The sequence below is a fragment of the Amblyomma americanum genome, chromosome 10 (genome assembly GCF_052857255.1).
Source record: "Amblyomma americanum isolate KBUSLIRL-KWMA chromosome 10, ASM5285725v1, whole genome shotgun sequence".
NCBI classification, from domain to species: domain Eukaryota; kingdom Metazoa; phylum Arthropoda; class Arachnida; order Ixodida; family Ixodidae; genus Amblyomma; species Amblyomma americanum.
In genome coordinates, this window is record NC_135506.1 from 92,810,124 (window position 1) to 92,826,641 (window position 16,518).

The 16,518-nt window shown below is 48.7% G+C and overlaps 1 protein-coding gene across 1 annotated transcript in view; it reads left to right on the forward strand.

Annotated features, from left to right (window-relative positions):
• The window catches only part of LOC144108552 (neprilysin-1-like), a 78,499-nt gene that overhangs the window by 22,150 nt on the left and 39,831 nt on the right, over positions 1-16,518 (forward strand). Inside the window, exon 5 of the mRNA XM_077641760.1 lies at positions 10,423-10,560. Within this exon, the coding sequence (XP_077497886.1) occupies positions 10,423-10,560 (138 nt within the window). The remainder of the gene's footprint in view (positions 1-10,422; positions 10,561-16,518) is intronic.

A 16,518-nucleotide genomic window follows, 5' to 3' on the forward strand; every position in this document is an offset into this window, starting at 1 on the left:
GGGAGTCGTCCTTCACCTTCTACCGCGAGTTTTTCCCGGGCGGCGCAAGGCCGGTCGCCCAGCCCACGGCGGGAAAACTGCAACCAGCGACCTTAGGGGGTGGGCTCGCTGGACGTCGTTCTGAGGGGGACCCCCCATCGCCGCGGGCACGACATGCCGACGCCTCGCGGGTTCCGAAGTCCGCGGTCACCATTCACTCCGACACAGCGACACTCCCTCGACATAACGACGCTTCGACGGTTCCGAGGTCCGCAGTACCCGTTCGCTTCGACACATCGACACTGACACATGACGGCGCCTCACCGATTCAGACGCCCGCATTCTCCGATACTTCCGACGCACTAACCCCATTAGAAAGCACACGCCACGCCGACGAACTACCGGTGGCACAGCCTGCAGACAACGACGCCTGTGCCCGATCATCCTCTCCGGAGCCTGCATCTCGTGAGCGGCTTTCCTTAGACATACCTGTGATGCTGGATGGTCGCCACGTTCGAGCGTTATTAGATACTGGTGCTGATTATTCGATTTTAAGCAGCCAGCTCGCCGCCGTCCTCAAAAAGGTTCTCACGCCATGGGCTGGCACACACGTTCGCACTGCGGGCGGTCATTTGATTGCACCTCTCGGCATGTGCACCGCCCGAGTTCAAATCCGGGAGTCCACATTTGTCGTCTGCTGTCTTGTTCTGAATAACTGTTCGCGCGACCTCATCTTAGGTGTCGACTTTCTGCGTGAATATGGGGCGATTATTGACCTACGCGATAACAAGGTCACGTTTTCAACTGAGAGTGCTGTCGCCCTCCCCAACGCGCCGCGACCAAGCCAGACACTTCGAGTTTCTACGGACACAGTCACCCTGCCGCCTCGAACCAGCGCCTTCATTACGGTTGAGTGCGAATCATTTCAAGACGGTGACGCCATCGCCGAAACCAACCTGTCATTACTGTTGACGCAAGGCGTGTGCGTGGCCCGCAGTCTGATCCATCTTCACAGTGGCCAGTCACAGGTACTTGCTACCAATTTTTCGCACGAGCATCGGCATCTTTTTCGCGGCACTTCCGTAGCCTTTATCGAACGCATCTCCGATGTTTCCGAGTGCTTCTCCTCAGAACCAGTGCAGCCTCCTTTTCCCCTCGAGAGCCTCGATGTCAACTCCGCGCTGTCAACCAGCCAACGGGAGCAGCTGTGTGCACTATTGCTCGAATTCAGACAGTGTTTCGCCTCCTCGTCGAAAGTGCGTCAAACTACCATAGCCAAGCACCACATCGTGACGTACGATGACGTACACCCGATCCGTCAACACCCCTATCGGGTATCGTCTACAGAGCGCGAAGTCATTAAGTCCCAAGTTAAGGAGATGCTCGAAGATGACGTTATTCAGCCTTCCAACAGCCCATGGTCCTCGCCGGTCGTCCTCGTTAAAAAGAAAGACGGCACCCTCCGTTTCTGCGTCGATTACCGGAAGCTGAATGCAGTCACGAAGAAGGACGTTTACCCATTGCCACGTATTGACGACTCTCTCGACCGCCTTCGGCGCGCTCGTTATTTTTCGTCCATCGACCTAAAAAGTGGCTACTGGCAAATTGAGGTCGATGAGCGGGATCGTGAGAAGACGGCCTTTGTCACTCCCGACGGCCTTTATGAATTTAAAGTTCTACCTTTCGGTCTTTGTTCTGCGCCTGCCACATTTCAGCGGATGATGGACACTGTCCTTTCTGGTCTTAAATGGCAGTGTTGCCTAGTCTATCTCGACGACGTGGTGGTTTTCGCCGACTCATTTAGTCAACACCTTGATCGCCTGCGGACGGTCCTCGAAGCCCTTCGTTCAGCTAACCTGACATTGAAGCCCCAAAAATGCCACTTCGGTTACCAGGAGCTGAAATTTCTCGGCCATGTCGTCAGCGCCGCCGGCGTGAAGCCCGACCCCGACAAGCTGGCCGCGGTTGCGGAATTTCCACTGCCACGTGACAAGAAAGTTGTTCGGCGCTTCCTAGGGCTCTGCAGTTACTATCGGCGTTTTATCGAAAATTTCGCTGACCTCGCAGAACCGCTGACTCGCCTCACCCGTGACACCACACCTTTTGTTTGGTCCCACGAGCAAGAAATGGCTTTCGCCGAGCTCCGCCTGCGACTTCAAACGCCGCCCGTTCTTGCCCATTTTGATGAGCGAGGTGACACTGAGATACACACCGACGCCAGCAACATCGGCCTCGGCGCGGTTCTCGTGCAACGCCAGGATGGCGTTGAACGAGTCATCGCTTATGCAAGCCGCGCTCTGTCACGCGCAGAGATGAACTATTCGACGACAGAAAAAGAATGCCTCGCCATTATTTGGGCTGCTGCGAAATTTCGCCCCTATCTTTATGGACGCCCTTTCAAAGTGGTCACTGACCACCACTCCTTGTGTTGGTTGACCAACCTGCGTGACCCGTCTGGACGCCTGGCGCGATGGAGCCTTCGCCTGCAGGAGTTTGACCTCACCATTGTTTATAAGTCCGGACATAAGCATGAAGACGCCGACACCCTCTCTCGTGCGCCTGTCGAACTCGCAACCCCCGACACGGACGACGACATCAGTTTCCTTGGGGCTATCAATTCTTCTGATTTCTCAACCCAACAACGCGGCGATCCAGTGCTACGACCCCTCATCGATTATTTGGAAGGCCAGCCAGCCACCGTTCCTAAATGTTTTTCTCGACACCTGTCGTCGTTTTCCCTGCAACGAGGCGTGCTCTATAAGAAGAACCCTGGTTCCAGTTCGCGCGCGTATCTCCTCGTCGTGCCGACAACACTTCAGGAGGAAATACTTTCTGCGTGCCATGACGAACCAACCTCTGGCCATTTAGGATACTCTCGCACGCTTTCCAGAATCCGCCAGCTGTTCTACTGGCCCAAACTCGCCACTGTTGTCAAACGCTATGTGCAGAGCTGTCGGCAATGTCAGCGCCGTAAGGCCCCGACCGCCAAGCCTCCGGGACTCCTCCAACCTATTGCACCACCACGCGCCCCATTCGATCAGGTCGGCATTGACCTTCTCGGTCCGTTCCCTTTGTCCTCGGGTGGCAACCGGTACATCATCATTGCCACAGACTACCTCACTCGATACGCCGAGGCCAAAGCTTTACCCCGGGGCACAGCGTCCGAGGTTGCGGATTTCTTCGTGCATCAGATCGTACTTCGGCACGGCGCCCCGACCTACGTCATTACCGACCGAGGAACCTCATTTACTTCCCAGATGATGGCCGAAATTTTTCAGCTAAGCGGGACGACCCACCGGAAAACTACTGCTTACCACCCGCAGGCAAATGGGCTGACAGAGCGGCTTAATAAGACTATGGCGGACATGCTGGCGATGTACGTCGATGTACAACACAGGAATTGGGATACGATCATACCGTACGTGACATTCGCCTACAACACAGCAGTTCAAGAGAGGACCTGTTAGAAGGCAGGGCTCGGCAGCACGTCCTTCAGTTGGCGAGACGGCGAACTTCAACGTCTTTCAAAACGAGAGCACCACGAGCGTCGTCTTCTTTCCGAGCGCCACGAACGCCACCTGGCAATATAGTTTGCTCTAAGATGAAACGCTGCGAAATAGATTACAAAATGAGTTATTTTCAACCCCTTAGTAGACTTCAACAAGCTGTTCTAGTCATAAGCTTACTGTCATTTCTGGCTGATGACGAGTCCATCTTATCGTGTGCCGAAATAATTTTTTGGCTTGCCAACGGATGATGCAACCTTTTCTGGAAGACCATTTTGTACCACTGTTGAAGAACATTATGTCCCATAAGAGGCTAAACAACAGAATATTGCCTTTTCTGCTCAAAAGCAGAAAGCCAACGCATTTCTACGGATGTGCAGGAGAAGTGTACCGCCCAGTATAGTATAGAGTACGTCATGAGCTCAAGCTTGATGGAAACCTGACAATATGCTATAGCATCTACTATTCCGTGTGAATTAAAGGTAATAAAGGTTGAAAAATAGCTAACCAATAAGGTCAGTGGTCCATTCTTACAATGTGTCTACTAATGTATTTGGTAATAGAATCTAGAGAAATATTAAGGCTTTGATCAACTAAAATACCTGGCAAATTTTCGGAAAGAAGACTTTAAAAAAACCTTTTCGCACATCAAGAAAGTGACACAGAAATGTTCAACAAGTGACCATTCCTCTACATATCTTTATAATCTGCATGAATCATATTTCGGTCTATATTGTCCTCGATATTATACATGTAAGCGTGCAATGCCCTCCAGAAAAGACGCAGCGCACATCTAGGTTAGCTCATTAATGAAAGGTGCAAGGCGCATATCTATTTAGACCAGGTTTTTTGGTCAGTGATCATACCCATATTTCGCCTGCTGTGTCCTTAAACGGAAACAGTATGTATGGTTCCCCTGCGTGGCTGTTCTGATTACTTCAGGTAAAGCCACCGTCACTCACTGTGTACAACACCAGGGTTCACTCGTCGCTTTTGTTGCTTTACGTGCTGCTGCGGGCAGACGCTTTCTATTAGTGCTTGGCACGCGCTGTGCGTCTCTCCGTTCTTTTGCTGTTTCATACGCCATTGCGCTAGCGCTCTCTTAGGGGCATTAGCAAAAGATTGCGGCGCAGAACGAACGAATGAAACCTGAAGACAGGGATAATATTAAAAACAGAGCGTGAGAGACTAATGCTTAGGCCTGGCAGCGCCACAGAGTGCGGGAAAAAAACTGAGGTGGTCGAGAGGTTAAAAGCGTCGTTAAACGAAGCTTCTTTTTGCGCCACCGCTGCTCCGAATATCACTCAGGTATGAAAATGTTTCTTTCTGTGGCGGATATCATTTGGAAGGAAATTTTCAGAAAACTTTTCGGGTAAGCTTTGTTTTATGTTTGGCCTTGTTTTATGTCGGTCTATGGGTTGCGTATGTGTTTCTCACGGTGTTTGTGTCATTTTTCTCGCCCCATCACCAATTCACAGTAATGCACCCACTGGCCCGCATCAAGGTACTCGTTAAGCTCCACTTCATGTTCTGTTTCAGCTTTGAGGCAGTTTAAAGGCGATGTCCGTCTGATTTATCACGGAATATTAAGCAAACGCATTTAATTCAGAAAGCATTTTGTTCAACGTAAACATCAGAAATCGCACAGACCTTACGTGTCAATTCCTGCGATAGGCGTATGTCAACCTGCTAGTAAATGCCTGTAATGAATGCATTATTACACTGGGAACTGTTATCAGCCTTTGTCCGTAAAGTTCCGTGACTGAGTTCATTAAAAAAATGCGTTTAATATTGAAATTATTTGTGCAGCACCCCTTCGAAATAGTCTTGCTTGCAGTATACACACAGCTTCCAACGCTTTTTTAGGTCTCCAAAACAGTTGGAAAACGCTTCTTTTGGCTTGGCTGTCAGCTCCTTTGTCGTGATAGCCGCCGTGGTGGCTGAGTGGTTACGGCGCTCGGCTGCTGGCCCGAAAGACGCGGGTTCGATCCCGGCCGCGGTGGTCGAATTTCGATGGAGGCGAAATTCTAGAGGCCCGTGTACTGTGCGATGTCAGTGCACGTTAAAAAGCCCCAGGTGGTCAAAATTCCCGGAGCCCTTCACTACGGCGTCTCTCATAGCCTGAGCCGCTTTGGGACGTTAAACCCCTATTAACTATAAACTATAACTATCCTTTGTCGCGGCGTCTTGAATGACCTCCACGCTCCCCATCCAGCGGCCTTTTAGGGTTATCTCCACACGAGGACACAGGAAAAAATCGCATGGGGAGAGGTCAGCAGAGTATGGCTTAAGGGGAAGTACAGTAATGCTGTGCTTGGCGAGAAATCTTGTCACGCTGAAAGCAGTGTTCGGCCTTGCGTTATCGTGGAGAAGCCTCCATTGTCCAGATAGATGCCCATGAGTCCGAACGACGGCGTGGCAGTGCATCATGCATGTGTTGGAGCACGCGGATATTAAACACCTATTTCACAATCTCCCCTTGTGCGACAAACTCGTCGTGTATGACACCTCTGTGCACGAAAAAAACTATACACATTGTCTTTCTTTTGGTCTTCTGTCGCCGCACCTTTGCCGACGCAGGAGAGCTTGTGGACCGCCATACGGCGCTCTGCCTCTTTGTTTGAGGATCGTTTTGAAAGCACCATATTTAGCCTTCAGCAATGAAACTGTCGACGAATGCAGCCTCCCTCTCTGTTTCGGAGAGCAAATCAGCGCTCGCTGATGCACGCGTGTCCTTCTGGTCCTCTGTGAGGGAGTGCGGTACAAGTCTGGCATTCAGCTTTCGTTTCCCCAAGTTCTCACGCAAAATTTGGTGGCATGCTGTCTTACTAATGTTGAGAGCATCTGATAGCATGCGGACTGTAATGATGCGGTATTGCTTTACGATTTCCTTGATCTGACGCCCGTTGTTTTCATTCCGTGAGGTCGAAGGGCATCCCTGCCTTGTGTCCTCTTCCACCGACGATCTCTCCAAAACGAACCTCTTGTGCCACTCGAAAACTCGCGCCCGCGATAAAGTATCGTTGCCGTAAGCGTCACGAAGGAGCTCATATCTCTGTGTAACTGTCTTTCCAGGCTTCACACAGAATTTTATGTTTACACGCTACACGCTGTTCGAGGTGGACGTCTATCTCTCCACATTCACTCACCGTAGAATGCGCAGACGACTAGTGACAACATATTTTTCACATGTATTGCCAGCTATCGACTGCCACAGCAACGAACATAAATATCTCAGGTTAGCCCAAAATGATGGTAATACACATACGCACCAACATTTCTTCCAGGGAATCATTTCTAGAGAAAAGGTCGGGAATCATTTCTAGAGAAAGAGTCTGGAAACTTCGCGAACAAAGGTTGTAAAATACGACTTCAAAGATCTAAACAACGATGAACCTGTGTTATCAACATTATTTTCACATTTTTGCCAAATAACCAGGCAGTTAGATTGGAAACATTGGCAGATTACAAGGGTGAAAACCTTAGAATCTCTCTTTTGCTTAAGCCATTTCTCTGCTGCTGAACTTAGGGAAGAATTAAGCTCGTCAAGACATACAACATGACGTGATATCGGGGAACTAGAAAAAATCCGACACAGAGCAAGTCTCTTCCGAATAAGAGGTTCCTACCATTTTAATGCCTCTAAGCATGTTAGTCACAACCGAGATATTTATTTTCTACAACTTTAATACAAATTCACCCAAGTAGAGCAGAAAGTTTTTTTAATGAGCTTCTGAAGCTGAGAATTTGCTCTTTCACCTAGCGCCACTGTGCTAACGACATTTTCAATGGCTTCCCATCCTTCTATCAGGCAAAGCTAGTTTTCGTGGATAAAAAATTTTCACTAAATTCTCTAGTTTTTAGAGCCGTTTAAGCATCACACATGTCGACATAAACCATGCGGGTCAATTCAGAGTTCTGATATTTAATGGTGGCCGGTGAATGTGTCTGGTGCACCAAAGTTCTTCGATGCACAAACGCTGTAAATTTCCGAAAAGTGAGTCGAATGTCCTTCTATTCGATGAACGAATGAGATAATGCTTGAAATGAATCGAATTTGTTGTAAAGTTTTCGAATCGTCATCTAGTAACCTGCACAAAGTTAGATTAAAGAGTGCAATTGTTTTCTTCTACAAATATTTAAAAATGAGCTAACTCCAACCGCGCACTGCATTCTATAGTGATCGACTTGCGCGAAATGCTAACCTCAGCGCTGGGACGCACCCCATCATTGTCGTGTCGATCAAAACGCTAATATATGGCTTTCAAGACCTTACGTTGTGGCAGTCCTCTGTCAGGTTTATAAAGCTTTAAAATCCTTGCTTGAGGCGCGATCTCAGGATCCATCACTTATTCGAAGCTGTAGACCCTCTCACCTACTAACATCATAATCAGAATTTAATAAGTCATTTAGCTAATGAGCACAGATGGACATGCAGGAGAAGGTCCCATAGTCGACGAACAAGAGGAGACCTCCTCTTGTGGCGCTAGTTGAATCGCGCTCTTAATTACAAATACTGACTTCGAGTTGAGACCCCCTTCTGGAAATCCGTGTTGCGTCTTTCGGCATATATAGATATATCTCCACATTTTATAGCACCTTACCGCAGAGCCGCCAATAGCGCTAAGCTTTTTCGTACGATCATTCAATGTGCATAAATAATCGCTCAATTGAAGAATACCCTTAAAATACTCATTTCTATTCCATTCTATTTAATCAATATGCGATTCTTATACTGTATGGTTTGTGGTTACATTATTCGCATTCGAATTGGTTATGAACATGCTCGCACATGTTTCGTCTTGGTTACGAAGATTGGCCGTAACCGTCTGGCAGTTCTGTACGCTTCCAGCGGTGACCTCGTCGAGGCTCTAGGTGCTAAGAGTAAAAAAAATGGCGGTGGTTTATCTCTGGTTAAACCTGGCGTGACGCGATAGCTTGCAGCTGGCCAAGTGGAACTTGGTCACGTGACGAACCACGTGATCAGTAACGGCGCCGCGCCGCCAGCAGCTGCTCCCTACCGCGGGACCACCCACGTGACAGCGTGGCGGTGCCGCAACGCTGTAGGCTCGAAATGCTATCGTAATGTAGCTATCACTACAAAACACAGGCAGACAGATAATAGGGAAGGTAGCTTCCACTATCAGTGAGCGATGTCGTGAGTGAGGGACATGCATTTCTGGCCGTTCATTCTTCGTATTGCGTGTAGTAAGCTGTGTGTATGCGTCTCGAAAGACGTCTAAGAGCTGTTGTGCTACTGCAATAGGAAAACGCAGAAACAGTAGTTCGTCTTGCTATGTAGCATCGAACGGCACGAAAATGGATGCGGACAGCACGTGACAGTGCGGTGTGGGTTTTGCTTTCGCCTCCCCGCATCTTGAAACCACTTCGATGCGATTTACATCTTTCGAGTAGATGAAAAGTTGTCCAAGGTGCCCTCATCACTTGGCAGCACGGGATATCCAAGTTCAAGTTGGACGGCGTGCAGAAGTTATGATGTGTTCCATTTGAGTATTTTTTTCCTTAAGGTTTGGTAAAAACGAAATTTCTACGAACTCTCAGAAAATTTAGGAAACAGATATCCTTCTACTTCTCCCAGATTGACAAAGTCTTCAGGCCTCTCCAGCGGAAAGGAGGCTGAAATAAAAACTTGTGAGTGTAACTCATGAAAACTCTTGTAACAGCGTTGAACATCACTAATCGAGGACTCTCCCGATAATAGAGAAAACGTGAAAAATGTTGTCAGGAGCCACCAGTTCATTAGGAGGTGTCAGCGAGGCGAGGCAGTCCGCCGGATATATTTTAGAAAAACCAGGAATAACCACATTTCTTTCTTGTTATAAAGTCGAAGAAATTAATTGCCTTAAATAACCTCTGTGCAAGCCACCTCTTAGAGAGACAGCCATAAACCTTCGCCTGTAGCATCGAGATAAAGTAGGTTGTACGACAACCGGGAGGTGAAACCAAAGGAAACATTTTTGTCATCTTGCCGCTACATTGCATCGCAGAAACAGCATATGATTCTTCACGGCAAACGGTCCGGCCCAGGTTTGGATTTTGTTGCATAGTGGCACGAAATTTCTCTTCCACGCATATGATTTGCACATAATCTTGCGCAAAAAACGTCCTAAAAAATCTACAGCCGATCAGACAACCTGATGCTAGCAATGTGCATAAGCTGTGATCATTTTGCCCGAATGCTTCTGCTACTAGTGGTTTTCAAATGTTGCTGCATCGAACAATGCCAGGACTTGTATAAGATCATTATGAGCGTCCTTCCTCATGTTTAGCGGAATATGCCGAAATAATGCATTTTCTTTTGACCGGCAGGCTGCCACGGGCTTGCCGCTACGTTGTTCGCGGTGAATGATTAGCCGTAATGACTGCCGCTATAGTACTGTTTCTTGGCTCAGCGAGTGCGCCGAACCGCATCTGGGTGTTCGCTGACGGTCGACAACCTTGAGCTGTCTCCCGGCTCCAATTCGGCGCGCCTAGCGGGCTACAATTCGCTCTGCAACCGTGAAGAGCAGATCAGTATTCTGGAAATACGGAAAAATTTTATGGTGCTATAAGCTTGGAATTTCTTAAAATCTTCATCTATATAATATTAAAAGTAATTACTGAAATAATTTTTATTTATGTTTCCACGATTCGCCTGGTTTCTTATCTCAGCTCCAAATGGCATAACATTGCCGTAGGAGCAACTTTTATGTATCAAAAATCCTTCTTTTTCAATTTCCTGTTTCTCATTTTCTTTCAAACACGCTGTATATCGGTTCTTTTAGAGAAACTTAGCTATGTAAACTAGGTGGCGGCAAAAGGCGACTGTGTGTATAGGTTCGGACAAACTGTCCACCGCTTAATCGCAGATTAAGTGTTCTTTAAACCAGTAATAACGGATTCTACAAGTATTTTAAATACGGTTGTCCCCTCGCAGGCCGCGAAAAAAATTCGTGTTGCGAGTATTTTGGCCCTGGCTGCGACACCAGTGCAGGCGGCGAGCCAGAGCGCCTGGCAGAAAGCTGCAGGCCTCTTCCAGTCCTGCGTCGCCTTCACCGAAGCGCAGAGAACACAGGTTAGTAAAGCAGAACGAACAGGTTACTTGCACGGCAGATTTGTTGCGAACACGCTCCCGGTTTGAACTTCAGCGAAGTAAGGCGTGGGCATTTACTTAATTTTCTTAATTAAGTGGGCATTTAATTAACAGTCATGTCACTTGCTATGCGGAAAATTTCTTCCTCAAAAACAATGCACAAAACTCACCGCCTACCCTCTTCCTGAAAACTTCACCGTGGTCATGCTCCAGTCGAATGGAGATGCCTGTTTCGGATTCGCGAACATGCTCAGAAATGAACTTCAACGGAATGATTGTTATTGCAAGAGGGGGTTTTGGCAAAGTTTAAGCGTGTAATTTTCGACATGCAAGAACAGTCCAGGCCAAGCGTTTGGCCGGCAAGTGAGCCTCACGTTTTTTGGTCGACGTCTTCGTTCACAACACTGAGTGAACTATTCTACAGCTACTTCCGTGTCGGAAAGGAGGCATCTTGCCGGCTAAACGAACACGCACAACAGGTGGATCATAGCACTGATTGAGGCTGTCGGCGTGTACATACTTTGTGGCGGCGCAAGGGGTTCGTAAGTGTAGTTCACAGGCGAGGATTGGCGGATTACATTATACGAGCCTTGGTACTTTGAAGGAAATTTCATGGAGAGGCCGCGACAGTTTGAAGGAACCCAAAGGCACGCAGTGAATATCAGTATAAAACGCACTATAACTGCTGGGGTCGCCAAGGTGCTTCTAGCGATTGCGTGCGTTCTAAAATACCGCGTCATCTGGCGGCTCTCTTCAGCATGCCTGGCTGCTTGAGAAAGGGTCATGTACTGGAGACGTTTTGGTGATAGGAGAGCATCGTAATTACGGTGCAGGTAGGTAGGTGGTAAAGAAAGAACAGAGAGCAGCCTGTTCTTCTCTGTGTGGCATTGTTGTAGGTGTATGTTACAAATGGGGTCATCCGGTCCCAGTATCACTCAGTGAGGGAGTTTGAAACGTTCAGTCCTACCTTTTATTTGTAAGGATCATAAGCCGTCGTAGACTCATGAAAAATGCCACACAGGTTCAGTAGTGCTTCAAGGGTATCCCGCCCGCTCAGATATTCATTTGGTGCATATTGGCACAGAATTAAATTACGAAGAGTGTAAGACATGTCATGTGCAGATGCGAACGGAAAAGGTTTGGCTTCTGCATATCGGGTCAGGTGGTCCACAGCTGAAGTCATGGGAAGTGGCCCGTAGAGATGGATGCGAATGCGATGGATTAGCCGGTCGGTGCAGCGAAAGCTGCATCGAGCGGTGGACCTTCGAGGAAGGGTTCTGTGACGCTGACATTCCGGGCAGGGGAGGACATACTATACACATTTAGCATAACGTATTCCCGTGACAGTACCGGGAACACGTCCGTCGTTTCGCATGCACAGATAACATTGAGGGCGCAAGATGGCGCCGGGCACCAGGCAGCTGCACGCAAGCCTGCAGCAAACGGATTAATCAGCGCTTGCGCACTGGCGGAGGCAGGGATCCCGGTACACCGGTAACGGTAACGTCAACATAGAGCACGGCATTCTAAAGGCGTGTATTGAAGGACAAATGGTACATTGCATGTCAGCTGAAGCGGAGCTGAAGGCATGTGTGAGTTTTCAACACATTGGAGTAAGTATACGGAGTCGCCGTGGAAAGAAGCACTCACTTCGGAACAGAGGGGCCTAGGGATTACAAGAAGCCATTGCTGCCCGTCATGAAGATAGTTTCGGCCGTAAACCATGCCGTTCCGTATGGCGAGATGGTAAGTTTAGCGTAGGGGAGTCCGGGAAGCAGGACGAGTAGTGAATGTAGATGGTAGAGCGAGGACAAAGAGGCTTGTCGGCAATGTTGAAGGAAGAAGAATCGCTATTGTCGAGTAGTGTGGAGCAGGAGTAACTTTGTAAGGCGTCGGCATCGGAACGCTTACGGTCAGACTGATAGATAGCTGGAATGTTGTATTCATGTAAATGGAGTGCCCAACGAGCAAGAAGCCCGAAGAGTATTTCATGCATGAATACCAGCATAGTGCATGCTGATCTCTAACGACACAGAAGGAGCGACTTAAATTTCAGGTCAGAACTTTACAATGATCCGAACAATCCCGAAGCATTCTTTCTCGTTACAAAATAGTTCTTTCCTGTTTTTGTCAAAATGCGGCAGGCATATCCAACAACATAATTGTCGAAATCGGGTTTCTGTTGTTGAACAGTGCGCTGTTCATGCCGCTGGTATCATTGTGAATTTCAGTGAGTTCACTGGGGCCAAAACAGCAGAGGATCGAAGGTGACACTCCAAGGCGCCGAAGTGTACAGAAGGTTGCTTGACAGGACGGTACCAAAAACGAAAGGTCGAGGTCACCGGAAGGAAGCTTCGTCAGGGTAGGTCAAACAGAAGCCAAATTTAGGACAAAACCACGAAACTATGAGTACAGCCCGATGAAGCACCGCAGTTTTTCAGTGCACTGGGTCAAGGGAACTCGCCGACAGCGCGCAGTTTGGCAGGTACGGAAAGAACGTTACCTTTCGTGGAAACTTGGGTCAATATTGTAAGCCGCTGGGCAGTGAATGTAAGCTGCCGAGTACTTCTTTAAATTAACTTGCAGGCCGGTGCTAGTCAGAAATTGCCGGAAACGCTTAAGATGCGCCAACTAAGATGCAAAGACTTTAGAAAATAAAACATTGACCAGGCAGCACAGACAGGTGTGCCACCGCAGTCCCTTAAGAATTGTGTCCATCATGTGCTCAAAAGTGTCAAGCGCACAACACAAGCCGAACTGCGTGAGTAATAAAAGACGTCTTCTGCTCATCAGCAACAGTCATGAGCACCTGCCAACACCCGCCATGCAGGTCCAGCGATCAATAGGTTTTTGTGCCTTGCACGCAGTCGAAGGCATCGCCAATAGGTAGATGGCATACACCTTTCCGCGTAATCTTGCGTAGTATATGGTAATCAGCGCAAAAGCGGAGAGATCTACCTTTCTTACTCACGAGGACAACATAAGAGGCCAAAAGCTGTGGGAATGCTGGATTACTTCGCGGTGGAACATGCCGCCTACTTGTTGAGCAAGGACATGGCGTTCAGTGCCCGACAAGCAGTTTGAACGCTAGCTAAAAAGGGCGTGCGGACCGGTATCGATGCAGTGGTAGGCGATGGATGTTGCGCGCCCAGAGATATCTCGGGGAGGCGAAGGGAAAACTAAAACGCCGGAGAAAAGCGACCAGCTGATCCTGTTGGACTGGCAAAAGCCTGGTATTGCTATAATGTGAAAAAAAAACGAATAATTTAGCGCGGTTAAGACAGATGCGAATTAAGGTGCACTAGCATTTTGTTCATAATTATTTCATGGGCCATTCTCTACCTTACATTTATAGACCCTAGGGAGCCCTCCTATTACTCAGGGCGCAGTGGTGCTGCGGTTAAGCGATGCGCCATTGCCGTGCGATGTCAGGTGCTGCCACCGGTGGGGCTTGTGGGCAGTTTACTCACAATCCGGTGGGCAGGTTTAATGACGTCACAAGGTTACGCAGCCTGGGTCGCCCATCTACATCCCAAGCGGGTGGCATTCAGCCGCTCAGCTCTTCAAGGTCGCAGAGTGACCGAGAAAACAACGGCGAAATCGGGGAGCGCGGGCTTTCATGCTAGCGTACTAAAATGTCCAGAGAAGCAACCTCAGTGGCAGGTGGGCCACCTAGGTCACGCAACCATGTGACGTCACCACAACCAGCCCATAGAAAGGATACTGAAAAAAATGTGCAGAAACACCAGGACTAGGCCGAGAAAAACAGGGACCTTGTTTTTCTCGCTTCTTTTTATACAAATGGATGGCGCAGCTATGGCTAAGCGCTTGGGTGGCTGGTCTAGTGCTAGCGCACTTAAAACATAGCAAGCGAATTGATGGCACCTCTCTGTAGTCGGGCATGGTTATCAAAGATGTATGTAAGGACGTGATCAAGTGATTCCACATGCCCCAGGCATTCGGCACGAAGAAGCGTGGACGAGCAAGAAAAAGGGTTTAATACGTAAACTGCTTTGTAGCCATTGCAGATACTGAGAAGAGTGAAAGAAAGGAAGAGCGTAATGAACAAGAGCTGGATAAGCTGAATTGAAAAAAAAATCGAATCGAAAAGCAAACGCACTAGAGAGAGACAAGGGCTGCAAGTAGGCAAGGATGTCAGTATCTTCAGCAACCAGCATTTTCGCGGCGCGTGAAAAGGCGTCGCTCGAAGGGGTGGTGAAAAGCGGAACAGGCCAATGCTGGCATGGGAACACTGAATAATCGCATAATGACGTTGTAGAAAATCGCAGCCCAGATTGATCGTCTTGAGAGCAGCGAAACATCATGGCAAACTTGGCGGCGCGCAAAGGGTCCTGTACAACAATGCTAACTGTGCACTCCGCCGGAGGTTGCATGTGGTTGGAGCTAGTAGTGCGCAGCAAACAAAATTCAAACATGAGTCGTCACTTATGTAATCTACAGCAAAGCGCCTAACTAAAAAGAGACACCAGCGCCGCCCATGTCCACAAGCGCGAGTAGGGTACATTAGACAACAATGGCGGAGGACTACGGAGGACCTCGAAAGTTCGAGACAATTAAGCGCAGTTCTTGCCTGTGGAACTGCGGACGTAAATTTCCTCAGGGAGAGTAGGAGAGTGAAGGCGGCTGAAGACGACGGCGCGGAGAAGGCGACCGGCGTTAAGAGTAGAAGGAACGGTCAAGATGGAAAAAGAATGAAAGAAGGGCCGGAGGAAATGTGTGCTGAAGAAGGAGCATGGTCGTGGCGGTGAGGCGTGCACTATCCCTTAAACTCGTCGTAATCTCGCGACAAACCCGGGCGACGTGTCCCAGAAAGCCACAGGCATAACAGGTGGTACAGCTTCGTCATGGGTTCCTCACGGCGCGTCCAGGATATGGACAAGGTCGGGTGGGTGCAGGCGGTGTTGGAGGCTACGCAAAGGATGTGTTGGATACGGAGACGTTGGGACTCCGTAGTCTGGCTCGAAAAGCAGCGCAGGTGATTCGGACAGTCACAAGCGGAAGCTGATTTCTGAACGAGAAAACATCCGCGACATGTTCCTGAGATAGCGCTTCGAAACGTGAGACGGAGGGATGGCTCAGAGTCCAAAGAGGAAAGTAGGAGCGATAGCTGGTGGGTTTCTACTTCTCCTATGAAGGCCTTCATCTGTGCAAGCATACACTAGTGTGGACAAAAAAAAGGAATAAAAATATTTCTTATAGCCCGCATCGCCTATGGCATAACGGGCTATCTCGGCAAGCAGTGAGACCGGGTCATAACCGAGACTGATATCCACTGGCACTCGCAACGACTAGTCGTGCACGCCGGAACGTAAAGTAGCAGCTCGCTGCTTCTTAAGAACGATTAACATTTGCAGGCTTCTGTAATAGCGACGACTGTTTGCGGACTCTTGGCGAATTACATCTAGAACACGTCATCGGAGATGCCTTTCAGCATGTTGTTATTGTCATCGAACTCAGGCATCGATGGATTTAGGCGCTTGCATATGTCCTTTATGTAGCCCTTAAAAGTTGGCGAGTGCGGAGCCGTTCTTCGGGGCGCAGTTTTTACACCGCGTGGCTGTCGAAAATCTACCAGAAACTGCTCTTGAAGGAAAACTAGGTAGGCAGGTCAGCCTCGAAATTGCGAAAACACAAGTTAGCAAGGTCAGTGAGGTAGAATAGGACTTAACTGAGCTTGGTGGCATCGTCTCACTTGTTGCAGGGGCACTGATGTGCACGTGTCCTATACATGATGCGCTCGCGTCGTCGTTGATATTGCGTTCATCAGCACCGCTTAAGATGCGAGATCGGTCTGTAGACGAATGTGTGGATGCAGTCTGGCTGGTGGCATCGGGCATACCGGACTTCGGAGCTAAGGTGGTGCTTTTGTGCTCGATGGTGATGAGGGGAAAGTGCAGCAGACTACCAAATATAATAGAT